The sequence below is a fragment of the Engystomops pustulosus genome, chromosome 6 (assembly GCF_040894005.1).
Source record: "Engystomops pustulosus chromosome 6, aEngPut4.maternal, whole genome shotgun sequence".
NCBI lineage: Eukaryota > Metazoa > Chordata > Amphibia > Anura > Leptodactylidae > Engystomops > Engystomops pustulosus.
In genome coordinates this window covers 97,284,490-97,303,191 of record NC_092416.1, presented here as the reverse complement: position 1 = coordinate 97,303,191, position 18,702 = coordinate 97,284,490, and the positions used below count along the sequence as shown (strand labels likewise).

The following is an 18,702-nucleotide window of genomic DNA, read 5'->3' as shown; positions in this document are numbered from 1 at the left end:
GACATTTGGGCGCCATTTCCCGCCTCGGAGGTCACCGCCGGCCGTAACCGTTTTTATATTTTGATAGATCGGGCATTTTGGGACGCGGCGATACCTAATATGTCTGTGATTTTTACTGTTTGTTATGTTTTATATCCGTTCTAGGGAAAGGGGGGTGATTTGAACTTTTAATATTTTATTAATTTTTTTTATTTTTTAAACTTTTTTTTTTCTTTTTTTTTTCACTATTTTTTAGACCATGTAGGGTACATTAACCCTAGATGGTCAGATCGCTCCTACCATATACTGCAATACTACAGTATTGCAATATATGGCATTTTTGCAGGTCATACATTACAATGAGCCACTGGCTCATTGTAATGAACCTGCATAAACCATGTAGCCTCATGTCAAAAGAAGACCCGAGGCTACCATGGTAACGATCGCCGCCCCCCGATGACGTTCGGGGGCGTGGCGATCGAAAAAAAGATGGCGGCGCCCGAGCGCCGCCGTCTTTTAAACGCCGCCGGCGACTTTGCCGGCGGCGTTTAGAGGGTTAATAGCCGCGATCGGTGCAAGCACCGACCGCGCTTATTAGCGGTGGGGGTTTTGTGCAAAATGCAAAAACCCCCACCTCTGTATGAAGAGGACTCAGCCCGTGAGCCCTCTTCATACATCCCTTATACCTCTGCGCCGTAGAGCTACGGCGCAGAGCGTTAAGGGGTTAAAGTGATTATGCCAGTTATCTGTCTGACTTTGCACCGAAAAGAACATACAAAACTGCACCGTTTTGTGTTGCGGCTGCACTGTGTACAACAAGACAGAAAAAATGTGCGCCTAAAGTGGTGTGTTATTCCTTAGTATGAGTTTGTGCCACATTTATTACTAGCATGCACCACAATTCTGTTTGAGCCACAATTCTGCAGCATGAACAAATTGCACAAAAACAAAATGGTCCACACTTCCAGAGCAGTTCAGGGGGTGCCAGATTCATGAAGACTGTGTGCCAGTTCTGATCTAATCTGCAGCATCCTGCACACTCCAAAGGCAAACTGCATATAGGGGGACATGTATTACTCCTATTGCTTTCTTTTTCTTGTGCAACTTTTTGTGAGACTTTTCGCAGTTTGAGACTTTTTAGGTGCAGAATCAAGCAGTGTACCAAAGAGAGCTGCCTCAAGGTAATGCAGTGTGCTGTATTTATCTTTGTAGCCCAGATGTTTGTTCAACTTGTCAGACTTTTGCGCTCTGAAATTGTCCCATTTATGCACCTAATAAGTCCCAAAACGGAGCATTCCAGACCAAGGCTTTCTTTTGGGAGCTACTATTTGGGACTAAAAAGTTTCACACCACAAAAAGTTGCAAAAATGAGACTAAACAGATACATTGCAATGATTAAAGGGAACCTGTCATGAGAAATTGGCCTAATAAACCACTACCAGTATGTTGTCAAGCAGCTGAGCAGCTTCTGATGCATATTTTTTCATGGTCCAGTAGCTACAGAAAATCTACTTTGAAGTGAGATGTAAATTGGTTTAGTGAAGTAAAGGATGTGGAGAGTTTAACACTGAAGTCAATTTTCCCTGCCTCAGAATACCGCCCTGATAATTTAATAAAAGTTACAAAATAAATATTTATATGTTATATTTAATATTTCAAATTATTTGGATCCTATGGTCCTGCCACATAAGAAGACTCCAGAAATTTAAATGGTACAGATGAAAGCAGAGATGGGAGAAGAAGGTTCAACTATAACTAACTGAGAATAATTTAGACAAAGCATAAAAACCTATACCGCAAAATTAAATCAGACTTCAAATGAAAATTCTGTAACATCTGCAGAGACGCATCCATGTGCCGGCCGGCAGACCGCCTGGATGCGTCTCTGCTGGCTAATACAGCAGAGAGAAGAAAGAAGATGAGCCACCATGAGGCCATGCCGAGGATTGGGAGCCGCGCTGGGCATCGGGGCACCAGAGGGTGAGTATGTAAGTTTTTTTTTTTTTTTTATGTGCTTGGCAAACAGCTGGCTGGCTGTATACTACATGGGGCTGGCTGTATACTACATGTGGCTGGCTGTATACTACATGGGACTGGCTGGCTGTATACTACTTGGGCCTGGCTGGCTGTATACTACTGGGGGCTGGCTGGCTATATACTACCAGGGGCTGGGTGACTATATACTGGGAGACTGTGACAAATGCATTTCCCACCCTCGGCTTATACTGGAGTCAATAGTTTTTCCCAGTTTTTGGTGGTAAAATTAGGGGCCTCAGGTTATACTCGGGTCCAGCGTATACGGTAGTAGGAAGTTACAGTAGTCTAGATGATGAATCAGAGAAACTATTAGCATTTTAGAGGCTTCAATTGTAAGAAATGGGTGGATGTTTCTGAGATGCATGTGGCAAGAGTAAGCAAGTGATTGAACATGTGGAGCAAAGGAGAGGTCAGAGTCCAGCACAACCCCATAACAGCAGGCCTGCTGCCTCAATTTTACAGTGATAACACAGACCAAGATGGAGAGGTCATGGTTGGGTCAGTTAGTAGATGCTGGAAAAATAAGTTTAATCTTGGAAAGATTAAGTTTCAAGAAGAAAGAGAACATGATGTTACAGACACTGGTGTTCTAAATTAGGACAGTGGTGATGTTACTTACAGAAATATGTAGTTGGGTATCATCAGCATAGAGATACTACTGGAAACCAAATCTGCTGATGGTTTGTCCAATGGGAGCAGTATAGAGGGAGAATAGAAGAGAACCCTGGACTGAGCCCTGAGGAATGCCAACAGTGAGAAAAAGGGAGGCACTGACTGTGGTCAGAGAGATGGGAAAAAAACCAAGAGTGTACAGTGCCCTATAGGCCGATAGAGCGAAACATTCTGAGAAGCAGCTGGTGCTCCACAGTATCAAATGCTGCCAAGAGATCCAGGAGAATGAGGAAAGAATACTCACATTTGGATTTAGCAGTGAGGAGATCATTGAAGATTTTAGAAAGAGCAGTTTCAGTGAAGTGGAAACTAGATTGTAGGGGGTCAAGGAGGGAGTTAGCCGAGGGATAACAGGTAAGTTGTTGATTGATTGACCTTAATTGTAACTGAACTCACTCCAATATAAACCATAACCAAGAAAAAATTAGTGTTTGTAGTTCCAAAATAGCAACAGTAGACTTATTTACATTAAAAATAAATTACTTTATTCCAAATAAATAATAAAAACAGTAGATAGTAAAATCGATCTACACATTGATGTGTTCTATATATTAAGCATTTGCTACACCATTTAACCTAAAGGGAAACAGCCAGTATATGTATTATACACCGGTGTTTAACACCCATATTACAGTTAAATTAATATATTCAGTCTAAAGTGCAAGTGTGCTACATTAAAAAGGATACATGTATAGAATACAATTAGTAATGATAAATTTTGCTCACACAGCAAAATTAAGTAGCTTCTTATCTTACCCTTATTGTATACAGTTCCCTAGTTGATGGCACGGCATTGCAAAGCGGCATACGTTTCGCGTACCTGCTTCCTCAGGGAGCTTACAACCTGCTCATTATGGAGCCAAAGTTTATAAATAGGAAGTGGTTTTCATAGTAAAAGAGGTTAGAAAAATACATCAGTCCATCAAGTCCAACCTATACATTATATTGTGTTCATCCAGAAGAAGGCAAAAACCCTGCAAGTCTGATGCCAATTGGCCCTAAGCAGGGAAAATTTTCTTTACAACCCCTTAATATGCCGAACAGAATAACTCCCCAGATCAACAGAAACTACTATCAAAAAGTTCCATTCCCATACAATTTTATATTATTCCTCTCCAGAAAGTCATCCAGGCCTCTCTTGAACATGTACACATGTACATAGAGTCGCCATAACAACCTACTGCGGCAGAGAGTTCCATAGTCTCACTGCTCATACAGTAAATATCCTTTAGTAATAACCTTAGTCTTTTTCTTCATCGGTTTTATCAAGAATGTGATAATTTAACACATACTTATAATTTTAATTTTCAAGTTAAAAAATTATAATAAAAAAACCCTAAAAATTCAAATCACCCCCTTTTCCGTAGAACTGATAAAAATATAAATAAACAGTGAAAATCACAAACACATTAGGAATGGCCACATCCAGAAATGCCAGATCTATCAAAATATAATAACGGTTTTTCACTGCATTTGACCCCGTAACAGGAAATCGCGCCCAAAGTCGAAAATGGCTCTTTTTTGCCATTTTGAAAAATATAAAAAAATCAATAAAAAGTGATCAAAAGTTTGTACAGTCCTAAAAATGGTAGCATTTAAAAACTTGTATGAAAACATTATAAAACCTAAAAAATTCAAGAGAAAGGAACAAAATCCAGCACTCCAAAATCTTCTTAAGTTTTTTTCTTAAAAATTCATAACATTTATTTCATTCCATATTAAAAATATAGACATACGGTCCAATAACCCATAAAGACCTATGCGTTTTGACTATTGCATATCAGACCATGACTAAGAACGATATGCAATAGTTCAATATATAGACATATATTAAAAATATGACTATATTTTTAATATGGAATTAAATAAATGTTATGAATTTTTAAGAAAAAAACTTAAGAAGATTTTAGAGTGCTGCATTTTGTTCCTTTCTCTAGAATTTTTGATTGTTGTAGCTGGTCGACACAGCTCTATTCCTTCCATGCACCCATCACCACAGGGGTGATTCTACACGCCAGCGATAACGTGAGCGAGCTGACCATATTTTTTCTTTTTGTATTATAAAACCTATGAAAATTTGGTATCCCCGTGATCTCAAAGACCCAAAGAATAAATTAGACCTGTCATTTAGGGCGCACAGTGAAAGCTGTAGAATCCAAGCCCACAACAAATGGCGTAAATGATTTTTTTCCTGCTTCACAGTACACGGAATGGAATAATAAATACCACCACTATGAAGTGCAATTTGTTACGCAGAAAACAAGCCATAACCGAGTTCTTCATGTGTAAAAATACAAAAAGTTATAGATGTTTGATTGTGGGGAGTGAAAAATGTAAATGAAAAAACAAAAAAGGCATGGTCCTCAAAGGGTTAAGTAACCTAAATGCCTTAAACTTCTTGTTTATTGCTTGCCTTACAGTACTAGTTAATCCCATAGTTTTCTTCCTGTTTCTGTTGTGCTTATTTCTATATATTATATGTCTCTCACAGTAACTTTTTAGAATATTTTTACAAACATCCCATTTATTTTATTTTTGAGAACATTGTCCCACTTTCCCATTTATTTTATTTTTGAGAACATTGTCCCAGTTTATACTTTTAAGATGCTCTGACTGAGCACTGGAATGCCCCCCCCCCCCACTTTGTGTCGCATGATGGCTAGTGCATCTCCACCACATGAGAGTCGCGTGCAACACAAATAAGGCATAGGCTCTTCTTAAATATTTGTGCAAGCAGTTTTCACTAAAAAGAATGTGAAAAGTCTGACATAAAACTGGCTCACGGCACTTAGTAAATATGCCGCAATATGTCTTCCTGACCTTTAAAGATAACCTACCACTTGATTTGATGCATTATGAAGCAAACATACCTTGATACTGCTGTGGCTACACTGATGCAAGATCATATTTTGGTTAATCCCTGTGCTGAGTGGTTTTGCTAATAAAACAGATAAAACATTATGATAATGAAGCTCTGGCTGCTCCAGCGCTTGCTTTCCTGCTTCTCATAGCAGGAGAGTTTCTCTCTGCAGAGGATGATGATGCAATCAGTTTTCTCCCTGCCAGACAGAATAAACAATTGCTGCACCATCTCCCAGCTGCTGTGTATGAATGATCCAGCTCAGGTTAATTAGTGCTTTACTAGTCATGCTTAGTCATGCTTTACTTACCAGCAATTTGTAATTCCAAGCTCCTGTGTGTAATGCTGTCCCAGCTTTCCCAAGGTCCTGAATGTAAAGTGAGATCGCTCAATGATATTTTAAAGATCTATGAGCAAACGTTTGAATAGGTGAATTGATCTATTAAGAAATTGCATTAATTTATATAGCTGGAAATCAGTTAAGAATGAACACATTTGGAGTATTATTTTTGTTTTGCTATGTGTATGGCATTTGAATTTGATGGTTTTGCAACTTTAATAATAAAAAAAGGGTGAGTCTTGAGCTACCCATACCATTGTATTGTCTACTCCGGACTAAAGTTTCTTGAGCAAAAATATGAGACTTTTTCATATGTCCACATCTGGATTTTAAAGATATATTAGGTGATACATTGAAAAAGGCTTTGGATATTGGATATTCAAATGAGCCAAAAAGGAACAAAAAAGAAAGAACTAAGATAAATGATTGGTTAATTAGAATATATGTTTTCAATGAGTCAAGGACCCAAACTCAGGATTTAAAATGTTAATGCTGTTGTAAAAGTAAACTAGCCTGTAACATACATACATTTTCACAGTGTAGGTCACAATGGTCAAGGCATATCACTCTATACAATATGTGTTTCAGAAATTGAGGACTGTGGAAATAAAACATTTTTTTCTAGGGAAACTAGCACTAGATTGTATTTCAGCAGAAAAACTACTTACTGGACAAAGATTTCTGATCTGACATCTTGTAGTAATGAAAATGCTTCTGTTAAGTGGCAATGCAGCAAAGTTCAATTTCTGAAAGACATGTACACAATTTCTCTGCTGACTATTATTTTTTTGAACATACTCAAGGATTTTCTTTCCAAACTACTAAGGCTTACTGGTCTTTTAGATTTCATGCATTTTCTACACATTGGCATTGCAATCATAATTGCCTTATGGAATGATATCAAGCTTGAATTAAATTATATTAGATCATTAAAATCAGTGTATTAAGGTAGATAATGCTATTTGCTCAATGGAAATTATTAACCAATTTTACACACTTAAAAATGTTCACTACATCCTTAAAACAGAAAGAGCTTAGGTAATGATGGAGAAAAATCTTGGTAACATATAATTTGGGATTAATGCTGGGAGATTTATGCCTGCTGAAGCAGGGCCATTCTTAAGCACCTGGTGTCAGAAGAGGGGGCATGGGAGTGATGGGGAATGTGCACATCACAGGTGCTGCCACATATTCATTCACTGCTTCCACTTTAAGCCCTCTTTCATCCCTACTGTACCATTTTCAAACAGGTAGCATACGGCCACATTAATTTCAATGCTACATTACCGGGATGATCAGTACCCTTCATGCAGGTCATGGGGAGTGACAATCACTTCTACGTCAGCCCTGGGGTCCAATGAAGGTAGATGCCTGTCTATGCAGAATGTAATATGTTGAAATACATTAGTATTGCAGTATATTACGCTGAACAACTGATCAAATCATCACTTGTTCATGTTCCACACTGGGACAAAATTAAGCATTAAAAAAGTGAAAAAAAAGTGCAAAAAAATTATTAAAGAATAAAAGTTCCCTGATGCCACCATCTTATGTAAAAATCACATACAACATAAAAAAGTTAAATTCACCACAAAAATATTGGATATCACCACATCGTTAACAACCCATACAATAAAATAAAATTGCTACTGAACCTGTACGGTGAACGATATAAAAAATAAGTAATAAAAAATATGATATTTTTACATCCAACCTCAAAAAAATGGATCAAAAAGTACCATATAACGATATACTAATAAAAAGTACTGATTCTTCCATAAAAGACAAGCCCTAAAACAGCTCTCTATACAAAAAAAATAATAATGTTATGCCCATATACATGGCGATGAAAAAAATAATAGAAATTCTCACAAGTTAACCATAAAAAGATATATGAATGGGGTATTACCATATTGTGGTGACCCATAGAATAAAGATAGAATAATATTTTTATGATACAGTGAATGCCTGAAGAAAAAAAACCTAAACCAGAGCTAATGATTTTCTTAACCCCCACCAAGAAAGAGTTAATAAAATCTCATTGATTCTTATTGATTCCCCCTTAATGATGTACCTGAAACATTGATGTCATCCCCCCAAAAATAATCCTCCATTTGTCCATATTACAAAAAAATGGCTTTCTACCATATTGGTTTAGATCATCTCTCCCTATGAACAATTGAATAGGTAACTCCTGCAATCAGTTCTAGGACCGATTGTGGGTGTTTGCTGCAATTTGCAGCAAACGACCACCTTGTATGGAGAGGGCTCAGCCCATGAGCCTTCTCTATATACCCATAGCAGACGTGTGACATACTAATATATAACATGTCGGTAAGGGGTTAAAAAAACCAGACTTGGTCCTAAAGCCCTAAAATAGCTTGGTCCTAAAGCCCTAAAATGGCTAGTCCTGATGGGGTTAAGATTAGAGATGAGCGAGCACTAAAATGCTCGGGTGATCGTTACTCGAGCCGAACATTTCCCGATGCTCGAGTGCTCGTTTCGAGTAACGAGCCCCATTGAAATCAATGGGAGACCCGAACATTTTTCAGTAAAATTACAAACTGAACGAGCACAGTGAAAGAACACAATGCAGAACAGATTGCAGATGTTCGGGAACATCTGCGATCTGTTCCGGAGACACGCGTGCAGGACGGTGTTCTCCGCAATAGCATTTGAAGAACAATATGTGTGAAGAACAACTTGCAGACATCTGCAAGTTGTTCTTCACACATATTGTTCTTCAAATACTATTGCGGAGAACACCGTTCTGCACGCGTGTCTCCGGGACATCTGCGATCTGCTCCGGAGACACCCATGCAGAACGGTGTTCTCCGCAATAGTATTTGAAGAACAATATGTGTAGAGAACAACTTGCAGATGTTGCCAAACATCTGCAATGTGTTCTTCACACATATTGTTCTTCAAATACTATTGCGGAGAACAACATCTGCAAGTTGTTCTCTACACATATTGTTCTTCAAATACTATTGCGGAGAACACCGTTCTGCACGCGTGTCTGCGGAACAGGTCGCAGATGTTCCCGAACATCTGCAATCTGTTCTGCACTGTGTTCTTTCACTGTTTTCTTCAATTAAACAATTAAATTAAATGTTTTAATTGTATCTTTTTACTGTTCTTCACTTTTTTTTTTTAAATTAAATGCTCGTTATTGAGCAGCTCGGACGAGTATACTCGCTCATCACTAGTTAAGATCCATCCAGAAGCATAATGCAGGCTGATTTATGTGCAGCCCAGCTCCTCTCACTCCTGGCTGCACAAGGAAGGCTATGTCAATTAAGTGAATTTCTGTACTGCGTCTCACTCGCACCATTTGTGCAGCAGGTCAAGTCTGCAAGATAAGAGGAGAGGCAAAGCAGAGAAGTTTGTCAGGCTGCAGCAACAGGAAGAGGAAGCTGTCTGCAATGCTCCTTGTGTGCCTCGCAGCCTCCATATCCCTATCCAGCATTGTATGTTGTGCTACCTTTTTTTTTTTCTTTCATTTTTTTAATTTGTCCCTATCCAGTATTGTAGATTTTCATAGCTCCCAACGTCCCGATTTTGCCGGGAAAGTCCCGTTTTTCTTACCTCTGCCCCGTGTCACGGGCAGCTATGAGATTGTCACTGATTTTTCCCCCAGGTCCCCGGCATGTCTTTGAAAGCCAGAACTCACAGTACAGCATTCTGTCTTCTACAGACATCGGGAGGGAATCCTTTTCAGAGAAGTGTCGGCTTAGCGGAGAGCAGGGACCACGTCATCAGCTTCAGATCTCCATCCATATATGGTCACTACATCTCCTAGGGTACCCCAGAGCAGACATCGGGCAGAGAAGTGTCGGCTTAGCTGAGAGAGCAGGGACCACGTCATCAGCTCAGCATCTGTCCATATATGGTCTCCAGGGCTTCCCCAGACACAAGCTCTTTATTTAATTAAATTATATAAAGTTTTGCCCAGGCTGAGATTCGAACCTGGGACCCTCTGCACTGTAGACAGGAGCCTTAACTAACTGAGCTATAAGCCCAGTGATACAGAACTGAGGATTTGTGGTAACTAAGAAGTGTTATCTGCCACTGTTACATTGTGACACAGACTTAATGCACTGATATATAGAGAGGGATCTTCTCAGAGGTTATTATTGTAATTATTGAGACTACTATTATTATTATAAATTTTATTATTTTTATTATTATGGAGACGATTATTAATAATAGTAAAAATAATAATAATCATCTCAATAATAATAATAATCTCCATATTAATAATAATAGTAAAAATAATTACAATAAACTCTGAGAAGATCCCTCTCCATATACCAAGGCATTAAATCTGTGTCACAGTGTAACAGTAGTCATAGTTCTTAGTTACCAAAATTCTAAACCTTGATAATCACAGAGGTTATAGCTCAGTTGGTTGGGGCACTGTGACCTTATTGTACATGGACACTGCAGGTTCTAGGTTCAAATCCCATAGAGGATAATTTTTTTTTTTTAATTGAGATGATTTTTATTATTATAATATGGCTAAAATTTGGGGCGTGGCCAGGGAGTGATTGGGGGTGTGGCTTAGGGAGATCTCCCTCTTTCCCTTTCACAAATGTTGGGAGGTATGGATTTTATATCTAGTGTACATCATGTCAAATATATGCAGTGGATTTTGACAGCAGAATGCAGAAGGTGAAATCTTTGACACATCCACAGCTGAGAGCTGATACATGCGCTGCTAAGCTTTGTATTTAGTGGTTTTGCAGCAGCTGTGTGTGTACTATGATTTTCTGCAGAAACTAAGCCTTACATTACAAGGTTTTGCTAGAGCATATATACTGTATGCGTTATGAGGTTCTGAAAATGCCCTATTAGCCAAACAACTTGGAAACTGCCATGTACTAATGTTATAGATATGATTTTAAAATCTTATACTTATGTCCATTTCCATTCCAAGAAAAAAGATAAAAATAAACATTTTCATGTTTAGCATTACTTGGCAATGTTGAATGTAACCCCTGCCGCAGAGGAAGCTGGTGCTGTTGGCTACAGACAGGGGTATACAGCTGCAGACACTGGTGCTGACGGAAGTTGAACTACATATACCTGGAACAGCCTTTTGGACATATAGCAGGGGGAGGAGGGGCTCAGTGGGGCCAGGAATTGTGCGAGAAAGAGAGACAGCAGCCATATTGGAGGCTCCAGGAGACCCGCCATCCAAACAGACTGGAGGCAAGCGCCTAGAGATACCTTCCTGCAGTCACTGTGAGAGCCCAGCAGGTGTACAGAGCCACAAAGCATTTACACTGCATGTAAGGAGATGCAACCCTGCATGCTACCCCAGCTCCTGGAGTTCATCACACCTTCTGGATTACAGTCAGGCTTAGCATATACATTGGCATAGTTTTTGCCTTTGTCTGGCCAATATACGTCCTGTCCGTCAAAAAATGAAGGATGGAAAGACTTAGAAAGCTACGTCTTTTCGTCCTACAGCCTCCTGCAGAGTATTGTATGCACTTAGCAGAGGAAATGGGGAGTGGATGCAGCCTATTGCATCCCTCCCCACAGTCTTGCCAAGCACATACATCGCTCAGCAGGAGGGGGAACCCGTTGATGTCATTGGAGGAACACCCCATTCATTGGCAGCAGCCAATTGCCGGCTGCTGCATTTCTACACAACCCCCACCCCCCACACACATTCAGGGAGGAGGAGTGATCGCTAGGCAATGCATCCCACTGTATAGGCATACAAGAATACTTCTGTGGCATACATTGTAAGGACACTTCAGAATTCTCCTGATGTATGTCAAATTATGGTGTAAACCCAGCCTTATATCTGTTGGACAACATTGAAGCCAGAAAAGGACACCTCAGTGTGACTCTTCTCCAGGGCTGGTTTTAGACAAAGTGGGGCCCTGGGCAAAACTGAAAATGGTATAAGCAATGCGATCCTCTATATATTTGAATTTTTTGGTCTGTTGACATGAGCTGCTGTCGAGCCTTTTGATTGACAGTCGTTCTGGCCATAGACTTACAATGTGCCGATCCGCGCACTTGCGGTCGCCACTTCCGGTTCGACCATACATGTTAGTTGAGCGCGATGGTGTATACAGTTATTACTAGTTCTTCTTTTAATATAAGGTGGTGAGACGTTGGGGACTTTGTTTATGGCTTGTCAGCTATGGATGTTTTAATATATATGGATTTTTTTCACTTTTATGTCGGTGTTCACACACATGCACTTTAATCTAATGATGTATCTATTTGATATTTGTATTTTAGTTAATTTTTTAGCATTATGAATGTTTGAACTTTGTACTTTGTCTTTATTGGTCAATGATGACCACATGACCTCCTCCATTTTGATTATATATCTGTACACGATCATGGATATTTAGCTTGAGAAAGGCTTACTGTTTGGAGTCGAAAAGTTGCTCTTTTTTAGGAGATATATATAGAGATAGATATATTACCGATATATGATAAATATGATAAATATATAGACAAGGATAGTTGATAAGCATCTTCACCGGGACACTCAGCCAAGGAGTATTAAATAAACATTTAATCCTCTACAAACAAAAGTCCACATGCAGGGGATCCTTTAGGACAGGGGTCCCTGGGCAAATGCCTAGTTTGCAGCCCCCTAATGCTGGCCCTGCTCTTCTGCACCTCTGGAGCCTCCTTTCAGATCATATGTATACCATATTCTATTCATTGGTAATGCTGGTTGAATCTCCCAGAATAAACAAGGACATAATTGTAACTTGAAAATATCCTGGATGACAGTATAGTGGTGGTTTGCGGGTCTAATATTTCATAGCCATCTACCTTTGACTTTAATTGCAGCAAAAATCTGCATCTGCAAAAACATCTGTGCCTGTGTTGTCCTCTGTTTGTAAAATATGGCTGAATATGCACTGATACATGTCATTTTGTTCCATACTGTCCTTGCTAGTCTGAAGACTGGCAAACTCCTTTCCTAGCAGCCTTGATTGATTTCATCCACACCCGCCTGTCTCCTTTGAACACTGCTCTGATGTACTAACAGTTAATCTGCTGTGATGGACAGAATCTCTCCCCACTCTCATTGCCACCCTATGTGTTGTGAGATAACTGATCCAATCACATTCTGGACCTGGGCTCTGGCATCTAAAAAAAGGTTTTATGGACTATTGTTCTAGGTTTACCATGTTCTTGTACTGAGTTAGCTAGTGTTCAATGTGTCCTCTGGTATTCTGGTATTTTTGACCCTTTGCCTGATTCTTTGACCACCATCCATTTGCCTAGTGATTTTATACTGCTTTGTCCTCTGGGTAATGAGCTATATTGACACCTGGCCTTTTCTGTTTGTATGATTATATTGTCTTGTCTTTGTAAGATTTGACGCAAGAAGGTAATGTCAACCAGTTGTAGACTAGTTTTTGCCAGGTGGGAAAATTAGGCAGGAATAGCTGGAAAGGGGGAAAGTCACAGGGTATGCAGTTTTTGTTTCATCAGTTCCCTGACCTTGCATAACAATATCACTTGTAACATCATCTGTAACTATATTTAGCCTTTCTTTTAGACATGCTATAGAAAAAAACTATATTCATTTGTCCAGTTCTTTCAAAATAATTTACTACAAATAGAACATGCTCTACTTTTTGATGGATTGATCACATATTTATGCAGTGTGAAGCTATTTACTGTAGTCACGTACTGTTCAGTAAAATTTAGAACAAAACATTACCCCTTTTTAACTGTCTTAGGAACAAAGCCAAAGTTTCTTTCTCCATTTTCTCCTAAACTAATACCCATGGTGTAAAAGAAATAATGAATACCTATATGTGTCTGTCAATAGAAAATGCTGCCCCACAGAGAGCAGTATAAATGTGATAACAGATTCCATAAGAGACATATTTTTACCTTGTTAAAACAATGCTACATTAATATACATTTTCCCCTATAGATATGTGTTCGGTTCACCATGTGTCATTTTGTATTTTCTTCCTCTTAACCACCACATATACAGCAGGACTGCATATGCAGGACTGTCTATGCAAGATAAGGCCCACTTCCCACCACACAAGATAAGGCCCACTTCCCACCACACAATCCCCTCCCTCCCCTGCATGCTCCATGCACATGACAGGAAGTAGGGAATGAGAGTGGCTTGAGTGTGGAAGAGAGGAGACTGAGACACAGCCACACAGGCTGCTACAGCTTTATATAGTACTGAAATGATTCAGAATGCTGAAAAAGGCATTTTTTAAATCAGCATAGCATAGGCTATTGGAACCTGTCACCAGCTAAAAATTACATGGTTCCCTTTAAACATAATGGCGCAAATTTATCAAAAGTGTTGCAAGTTAAGACAGTGGTGTGCACCAGAAGAAAAATGTTAGAATTATTCAAATCTTGTTATTTAATTTATTCCATATTTATTTGTATTTATATATAAATTATTACAATGTTTCAGTTATGTATTTTTTAAATAAGAAAATAAGATCTACTGTATAAACTAGAGTATAAGCCGAGTATATAGTCAAAACTCACCTTTCCAACGTCACCCGTAGGTCCTGTGCTTGTTTCGATGCTCCGATGCAGCCTCGGGTCCTTCGGATCCTCTTCCGTTCTTCCACTCCTCTTTGGCTCCTCTTCGGGAAGCTCTGCTCCTCTTCGGGTCATGTCGCGATGCTGGCGGCTCATAAACACTGACGTCTGCAAACAGCTGACGTCATTCTGTGTGCCGGCTGTGCGCGAATACCCGAAGAGGAGCCAAAGAGGAGTGAAAGAATCCGACTGAAGGACCCGAGGCAGCACTGGAGCATCGGAGACAGAAGAGGACCTACGGGGGATGTCGGAAAGGTGAGTGTTATTTTTTTCCTACTAGAGGGGCTTTCAGGCTGTATACTTCAAGGGCTGGGCAGGTTGTATGCTACAGGGGCTAGACAGGTTGTATACTACAGAGGCTGGGCAGGCTGTATACTACAGGGGCTGGGCAGGCTGTATACTACAGGGGCTGGGCAGGCTGTATACTACAGGGGCTGGGCAGGCTGTATACTACAGGGACTGGGCAGGCTGTGTACTACAGGGGCTGGGCAGGCTGTATACTACAGGGGCTGGCAGACTATATACTACAGGGGGCTGGCTATATACTCGGAGGCTATGACCATTGCATTTCCCACCCTCGGCTTATACTCCATTCAATAGGTTTTCCCAGTTTTTAGTGTTGAAATTAGGGGTCTTGGCTTATACTCAGGTCGGCTTATACTCGAGTATATACAGTAATTTAATGTTCCGTTCTATTGGATATACCAAAAATACATAATGTATAGCAATAAACTCTCCAGTTATAACATATATGTAACTCTCAACCTGCAGAGCATGCTGGGAGTAGTAAATTGACAATGGCTAAGCATTGTTTCTGACCATCCATGTAGAGTTCTGCAGATATGCAGACTTCTAAAACATATAAAAAAAAAGTAATTTTCTGCACATGCAACAAGACTATTTATATCCTCTCAATCTTTGTGGTTAGTCATTTCAATGGGTTGTTCTAAGGCCTTGTTCGCACAAATGGCATGGTTCCATGGTAAATAAGCAACAGAGGCTCCAAACATAGATGTGAATAAAGCTACAATAAACAATTGTTATAAAGCATTTTCGACATGTATAAAATTGTCAATATTTCCACAGGGAGCCAAATTCACATATTATTTTAACATATTATTTGTAAGTAAATGGTACATTCCAACAAACATTCCAATAAACAAGGCTGAATGAATTAAATAGTTGAGCCACTGAATGTGTCTCTTTCAATTTACTTAGAGTCTCGAAAGTGAACAAGATGGCTGTAGTCAAGATAGACAGATAGGGAAATTGATGGTAATGATGATAGTGGATGTGGTGGCAGGAAGAAAGATTTATGTGCCGTGTGCAAACAATTATCTTAGACAGACGTAAGGGATTAGTGTATTGGTTGTGCATATCTTATTGTCTTATTCACACCACTGTAATTAGGTTTATCTTCCTTCACTTGTCTGCAGAAGAATTGGCCTCTGCATACATAAATATTACATTTTCTCAGTCCCATTGTACTGTATTAATATTTTAGTGCACCTTTTTATAAATTGTATCATCTTTTTTGCCGTGTTCGTTAGTTTAACAGAAAAAGATTGTCAGGTTAAGAGAACCATACACTGCAGATATTCCTTAAAGATATTCCTTCTGATCCCCGATAGAGATTAATGTGTACATATGCATGTGTTCTCCTGGGGGAAATACGAATATAACATCATTACTAAATTAATGAATATGTATTGTGCTTACTCGATTCAAACTAATTACTAATTCACATGCTTTACGCTGTAGTGCAGTTGCAATATTCCAATATATTATATTATTATATATATTGTATTGCAATATAACACATAGGGGCACATTTACTAAGGGTCCGCAGCCGCGAATCCGTTGGGGTTTTCCCAAATATTTCCGCTTTGCGCTGTATTTCACGGGATTGTGGCGGACGCAAGCGATTATTGGCGCAATCGCGCCGACTTTCACGCGACAGAAATCGGGGGGCGTGGCCACCGGACAACCCGAAGGATTCAGAAAAACCGCAGAATTTAAAAAGCCATTTGTGTCGCAAGATCAAGCACTCACATACACCAGAAAAAAGCAGGTGAACTCCAGTGGACCTCGGCGCAGCAGCGACACCTGGTGAATATCGGCGCATGGACCTTAGTGAATCCCGGCAGAACCCGAATCAGCGTCGGAGAACCCGTCGCTGGATCGCGACTGGACCGGATAAGTAAATGTGCCCTATAATGTGGTTGTTGGGTCTTGTCACAATCCGCTAGCTTGACTGACATTTAAATCATTTGTTTAGTCTCTTTAAATCTTGAACGTCGCTGCAGTTTTTTCTGCTCCCACACTATTCGCGGGAACAGGACTGGATCTCCGACTGTCAGACACAGCCGGATACGGATACCACTTCTGCCTTCTCCTTTCTTCATCTCATAGCGCTGAAGTAGCGCTATGCAGTGAATGCAGGAGTTGGCAGTCATGTGACAGCTGCTGTGTAAAGTACAGTACAGCTCTGATCCGACATTCATACCCACAGGGGGTCATTTCATCCTCTAACTGGGGCAGTTCCTCTAAGTGGGGCATGCTGCAGTTACAGGTGAAAATTAAAAAGTAAGAAAAAAAATGAAAGAAATCAAGAGAAAAATATGGAAATGTCCCCTGGGGTCTTTCACTTGGGGGACATTGAAAGGTAAAAACACATACAAAACACAATACTAACAAATAAACATTAATATTTCACAATAAAATTAAATGATATAAACCCTGCTACACTATAAAAAATATTGCCATGGTCGTCCTGTTTGCCTGAGGCTTTACAAAAGTTACACACAGTGGGTGCTTCAACAGGTGTTAATGCTGAGGTGATTTTCTTTAAGACTGCCAGATAACCGTTTTAATAATTAGAAGCTTAGATGCTAAAATAAACCATCAAGCAAATGGGATGTTCTCATTTTCTTTGACTGTTAAATGAAATGACGGAAGTCTATTGTACTACATATTATAGAAGAACTTCTAAAAAAGATTTAGACTTTGTGGACAGATTAATGGCCTTTGCCAGTCACGTATGGAGATTACTATTTTTGAACAATTTTGGTAGATTAGTCAATCAACAATAAGGACCCTAGAATAGAATATAACATGCAGAACTTTGCTGCAATCATTAATGAAGAATGCCATGCTCTCTTCACAGATATTTCATGAACATCTCCTGGGGAGGAAAGGACTTCTCATTTAATGAAGATGGGTACCTCATCAATCCTGCGCTTGTGGTGATTGCTCTCAACAAGGAACGGAGCTGGGAGGTGGTAAGTGCCTGTGGTTTTAGTATGCTCAGTACTTAAGCTTGGTGGTGAACTTGATTTATTATAATAAAGATAAGTGGGGTCAGGATAGTACATGGTATAGTTGGCAGATAATTCTAAATTATGAAAAGACTTTGGATGATGTTGCACTTCTTACTATTTCTATCTGAAATAATGTCTATCTCAATATAAAGTTGAATGTCCTCCCCTCCAATCTATTTTAGCATATGAAGAGCTTTTACAGTTGTCCAGAGGGACGTGTCTCCAGTAAATGATGCAAGTTCAAATGTTTTCAAGGACAGCCTATCAATACAGCCATGTTAAATGAGATTGCTTGTAATTGACTCATAAAAGTGATATGTAGTCTTTCAGCAGCACTCTTTCACATTTTTCAGACATAAAAGAACTAGTCTGAGAAGTATTATTATTATTCATGACCAATTGTATGTTTTTGCACATAAAACAAGTTATATTTTATAAACATCTATTTTGTTTTTAATGCATACATTTTAGTAAGAACAGGGATCTCTCAAGAAAGATAAATAATGCGGGCTGTGAGTTGAGGAGGTTTATAGTTGGCTTATTGCTGTCTTATTGTACAGTAGTATAAGAAAGAGCTATATGCTCGTTAAAGTTAACACACAGATCTCTTTTTATATTTTACAAGATTACGGGTGTCTGGACACAGTGTGGCTTACCTGCCCATTTGCCTTTACAGTAGCTTTGTTGTGTGTGGAATTGTTTTTTCCCAAACAATTTTTCATTGTCAGCAAATAACTGTCACTTCTAGAGATGAGTGGCTTCCTCAAAATTTGAGTTCAACAAGTTTGGCTCAACATGGAGTTGGGTCGGGACACTGACCTGACTTGATCCTGAACTGTTACCTGAAAAAGAACTACATTGAAATTAATGAGGACCCAAATTAAATCACCAATGTCTGTAAAATGGGGGTAGCAAGG

At 39.4% G+C, this 18,702-nt stretch overlaps 1 protein-coding gene across 8 annotated transcripts in view; it reads left to right on the top strand.

Annotated features, from left to right (window-relative positions):
- Positions 1–18,702, top strand: part of GRIN2D (glutamate ionotropic receptor NMDA type subunit 2D) — a 688,972-nt gene that overhangs the window by 446,417 nt on the left and 223,853 nt on the right. For all 8 annotated transcript variants that reach the window (XM_072110452.1, XM_072110450.1, XM_072110451.1 and 5 more), the window contains one exon: positions 17,632–17,746. In XM_072110452.1, coding sequence (XP_071966553.1) covers positions 17,632–17,746 — 115 coding nt within the window. The remainder of the gene's footprint in view (positions 1–17,631; positions 17,747–18,702) is intronic.